The 4,975-nt window shown below is 35.4% G+C and overlaps 1 protein-coding gene across 2 annotated transcripts; it reads right to left on the minus strand.

Annotated features, from left to right (window-relative positions):
• Window positions 1-1,217: 1,217 nt before the first annotated feature.
• Window positions 1,218-4,669, minus strand: LOC141483278 (uncharacterized). 2 transcript variants are annotated; one of them, XR_012465993.1, is made up of 3 exons: window positions 3,511-4,669; window positions 1,835-3,358; window positions 1,218-1,759 (listed from the first exon to the last, which is right to left on the minus strand). XR_012465993.1 is itself a non-coding variant. In XM_074177772.1 (2 exons), exons 1-2 carry the CDS (start codon window positions 3,622-3,624, stop codon window positions 2,054-2,056), a joined length of 1,419 nt encoding a protein of 472 aa, XP_074033873.1. In that variant the 5' UTR covers window positions 3,625-4,669; the 3' UTR covers window positions 1,218-2,053. The 2 variants fall into 2 exon arrangements, 1 of the variants encoding a protein (XP_074033873.1); XM_074177772.1 differs by having other exon boundaries at window positions 1,218-3,358.
• Between the last annotated feature and the right edge of the window lie 306 nt (window positions 4,670-4,975).

A 4,975-nucleotide genomic window follows, 5' to 3' on the forward strand; every position in this document is an offset into this window, starting at 1 on the left:
CATGTCTTTCGATGGATTCAAGAAAATGTGTGCCGAATGTTGGCGTGACAAGTATGGAACTTTTATCATTGTCAAGGAATGTGATTTAAATAAGGGGCCATATCGAAAAGGTTTCGACAAGTACATAAGTGTGTGTGAATAGAGATGAAAACGTTATTCGTCAATATGAAACCACTCAAGAAGTCGATGTTGTGCGCAAGAACAAAATCAATGAAATTTCAAAAAGTATAAGAAAAAAGTATCTAGCTCTGAAATTGGGAAAGTCTGAAGAGGATGAATCTTTACAAAAGTTTTTTCAACCTATATCGAAGCCGCTGAAGGATATTGCTGAAATCTCCAAAAAATCGGTGGGCCATTTGAGACATGTCAAAAAGGAGGAGAAAGAGGAAATAAAGACGGAACCATCATTCGATCAATCTCGAGCATTTGAAGAAACACAATTTTTACCACTTGAAGATGTTGCAGAGACGTCGGGAAAGGATGATGAGGTATTCCACGAGTCGCCATCACCGCCACCACCACCACCATCAATAGAAAATATTTCAGAGGAGAGTAAGATGGAATATCTGGAGCAATATCCACCTATATCACACAAATATGTCATGAAACACTGGGCTAAAGACGACTCAATCGATAAAATATATGGACCAGTTTATGACGAGTCCTCTTCGAAATAGATTCTCGGTAGAAACTACATTGACTTTGATAAACGTGGTAATATCGCTGCTCCGGAAGTATAATGACACAACTGCAAAAATTGAAATTTTACAGGACAAGCAACTGAAAAATAATTTTAATTTGTCTTAATAAAATGACTTATAGATTTGGTTTGATTCGTTTATGAGAGTAGCTTGTAGACATTGTGGTTTATTATTGCAACTTTTAAGTTATTAGAATTTATAAAATAATAAATACCACCCTCACAGCATCCAGTACCATGTAAATACGTCATTGTTCTTCTGAAAATACATCATAAATTTTACACTTCTGTCGTTATAGGAGTAAGGAATACAAGTAAAAATATTTAGAAAATGTGATGAAAAAGTTTATTTGAACAACAATAATTATCAAAATAGTTTGAGATTGATTTAACAACAAATTATAGAAAAACCAAAATACAAAGAACCAAAATTATTATTTGACAATCAGGATTAAACAAATATACAATTTTTTTTTAATTTCTAATTATTTAAGACTCTCATAAAAGGGTTTGTAGAAAGAGGGAATCATATTATTGTTTATCAGACTCATTAAGTCTTTTAACTTATTTCCTGGAATAGGAATCTTCCTGCTGTAAGCAGGTGTTAAAGAAAGGCTTTCTTCAGCACGTGATATTCTTTTTTTAAAATCAACCTCTTTCCACTCAACTTCCTTAAAACTATTTTTATACTGAAAAACATCACTCCCCTTTTCGAATCGAATTTGTTTTATTTCAGACACCTTAAAAGGGTTGCCTTCTGTATCCTTGATAACATTAAGGGACATCCTGTTATAAAGTGACTTAAAATCAAAAAAATCTGCATAACCCATTTCTTTAACTTTTAAGGGCTCACCCTTCTTTTTGGCATTTCTAATTACTGAAACATATTGGTCAGGAACATAAATAGGTCCTGATCGTTTGGTCCTTTTTAAATTTCTTTCTATAATGCTATGCACTGCATCACCCTCATTCTGAGTGTGACCTCGAATGAGGTATTTATGAGTTATGGAATGGACATCCAGATGTCCGACAGCAAACAAGTACATTGCCATCATGTACCTGCAAATTAAATAAGAAAATTAGTAGCCAGCCTTCCTTACTCAAAAACCTAATCCCCTTTTGTTTTCTACTGACTTATTTTTTTGTTGCCCACCACAATTGTCTGAATAAAATATTATGTCACTTCCTGGTCTGCTTCTTGAGAGCTCTTCAATGTATAGGTATACTCCAGTGGCGATTTCATTAACTCCTCGGTTACCTAATCCTTCATGCCAAAAATAGCAATTAGTTTTTGATGTCATAATTTCGGTTACCTGAAGAAAAAAAACAGTTAGTTGCTTTATTTGATGATTATTAATGGTGGTTGATAGAACTTACTGTGAAGTTAAAGCAGTTCAGTCGAGATTTGTAAAAAAATGTTGAAGTTTGCCCCATCGGGACGGGTAGTACAGCTTGTAAATCATAAACCACAAGTTGTATTTCGGACTTTGCTGCCTTTTCTTTATCCAAAGCCTTTTCGATTCTGCTAAGTTTTTTTTCTTCTTGGTGTTTTTTGAACTCTTCTTCAAGCCCGGATTTGTCTACTGCATTCTTGTAACTCTCACACCGATCACACTGATCCTTTTTGGGTATAAAAAACCCAATATTAAATTCGGTATTGAATATTTTGGCAAATGCATCATAGTTCACAGCAGGCTTATTGACCATAGAACGTTCTGAGCAATAATGCCTATGAATGTCAGCTATTGTTAATGCACCATCTATAAACTCCCGTGATGTGTCTCTCCTCACATAGTGACTCTCTATTCGGGGAATTTTATTAATGTGATGCCTTACAGAATTTAAAATTTCATCATCAATCTTCTTGTGTTTGTTATGTTTTCCCCGGTTATCTAATGGTGCGAATCCGTTTCCTGATAATTTTCCATCGATCACAGTGCGGACTGCCCTTTCACTGATCCCAAGAGTGTTGATGAAAAATGTTTTGCATATCCTGATTTTCTTATTCATAAAATAAAAACAGCAATTCGGCTTTCTTGGTCGACAGGAAGATATGCGACGGTATTTAAGTTCAAGTTTTTCAATGCATGAATATAAATAATCCCGTTGACGCTGTAACGATCCCAAAGCCCAGTATTCATTAAACTTCTGAACTCTCTTTTCATAGGGGAAGTTCTTTGAGCATGACAAAACACATTTATCGGAACAGGGGGGTCTCATCTTCCGGGCCTCGATAGTTTTGTTAGTTCTAGATTTGTAACTTTTTCCCGAATTTTTTAATCTTTTAGCAACATTTTGTTTCCAATTCTTTTCATTTCTGGTCCTTTTCTTGGCTTTTTTAGGTTGAGAATCTTCTGATCCGGTTGCTTCATTTGAGTCAGGTGCTGAAATGTCTTTGTTGATAGGCAGTGAAGCCGAGGACGTGATGTTTTCTGTTGAGGACTCTTCGCTTGACGATTCATCGCTTGGCTCATACAGGTCACTCGAACCCGAAGAAAATAATTTTTCATCATCCGAACTGATAGGGCTGGCATATTGCTTACAAGGCTCAAGTTTTCGTAAGGCTAATTTTGTAGGAGTTGAACTATGAATGGCATACCTTGGCCACATAGAAATCTGGGGCCCTTCCTTGGTCGGGTCGTCATCTTCCATTCCAGGCTACGAATATAAAAAAATTATGTAATTTTTATCCTTTCCAAAGTTGTTATTTTTATATAAATAATTATATTTTCGGGATTGTTTCATCCTACAAAGAAACTCACCCAAAATTAAATACTAAATGAAACATTGAGTAATTGATAAAAACGCACCTCATGTAATGAAGTCCCATGAGATGTCGTTGGCTGACTTCTCTCTGACACGTCCCTTTGTTTACCCATGTTTTCATAAGCAAGACGCATTATTTTTTTTGTACGATCGCTCATTATTAATCAATATTTATATCTATGTCCAGTAATTCGGATAACTTTCGCCTGAAAAATTAAAAATCGCCAAATTAATTCGTAATAATACAAAATTTAAATCATCTTTTGGGTGCAACAATGACAAAAAGAGCATTTAGGTCGTATTATTATTTCAATATTTACTGCGACATTGACGGAAAGTACAGTTATGACAAATTAAATGAATATTTATCGAAGTAAAATAACACAAAGAACACTTACGTCGTTGTAGCGCTGAAAATAAGTTTCAATCTTGTAGCAAACAGCAGTTGAGTCGATATCGTTCCGGATACTGATGAAAACACTTTCACATTTAAACACAAGTGAACAATGAGTCGTTTTTCTGCCGGAGGGGAAGGTAAAAAAGTATTCTGGTTATAACGACTGATCTTCCCTCTCGTGGCGAATTTTGTAAGTACAATTATGTCGATTTACAAACATATAGTAAACGCATTTTTGAGCCCGCCAACACAATAATGTCAATTTCACACAATTTTACAGTTGCGTCATTATACTTCCGGAGCAGCGATATTACAACTGAAGGATTCACATTCAAAGGAACTCCAGGGCTATATAATTTGATCTTTCTCGATGAACCTGAAGACTTCAATAAGGAGGATCAAGCCTCTTATAAACGTTTGTTGGACTTAACACAAGCCCACCTGAATGCCAGAGGATTCATGAAGGGAACTCAGAAATGGAAATGGTCCGGCATAATAAGAACTATGTTTCGAACTCAAACACTTGGTAAATGTTACGATAGCAATGATGTTGTTGGTTCCAGCACTCTACAAACGAAGGCCATCGATACTCATCGTTGGATATATAATGACAAGCCCTTCGAGTATGTGTATTGGGATGATCCGAACGAGTTATGCGATAGATTAAAGCTGCTTATAGCTTCGAAAGATGCTGGAAATACGTCACATGACAATGAAATTACAGCTATATTCAATGAACTCAGAGAAGCCAACATTATTCAATAATAAATCATCTGAAAATGACATGTATTTTATTCCAAAAATATAATGTGATGAATAATGCAAAAACAACATGGAAAGCGTACCAAAAAAATGTCAAAAATTTTATTCGAAAAAAGCATTCATTTTGTCACCTTTATCGTATCGAAAAAATGACAAAAATTCAATGCGTGGAAACAAGCATTTTTTTGAACACTTTGATCACGTTGAAAAACACATATTACTAGAATCATATCGATGTGGGTCATATTTCCATCATGACTATCGACAAGTTCGGGCGTAGCTCCAATAGGAAGCGAAAGCATTCTACAACATCAGCTGTAGGCAGTAGTGTAGGTTTGCTACATACGCCC

Source organism: Leptinotarsa decemlineata, unplaced genomic scaffold (assembly GCF_025532065.1).
Source record: "Leptinotarsa decemlineata unplaced genomic scaffold, Ldec_3_MD MMD2_tig00003192_RagTag_RagTag, whole genome shotgun sequence".
NCBI lineage: Eukaryota > Metazoa > Arthropoda > Insecta > Coleoptera > Chrysomelidae > Leptinotarsa > Leptinotarsa decemlineata.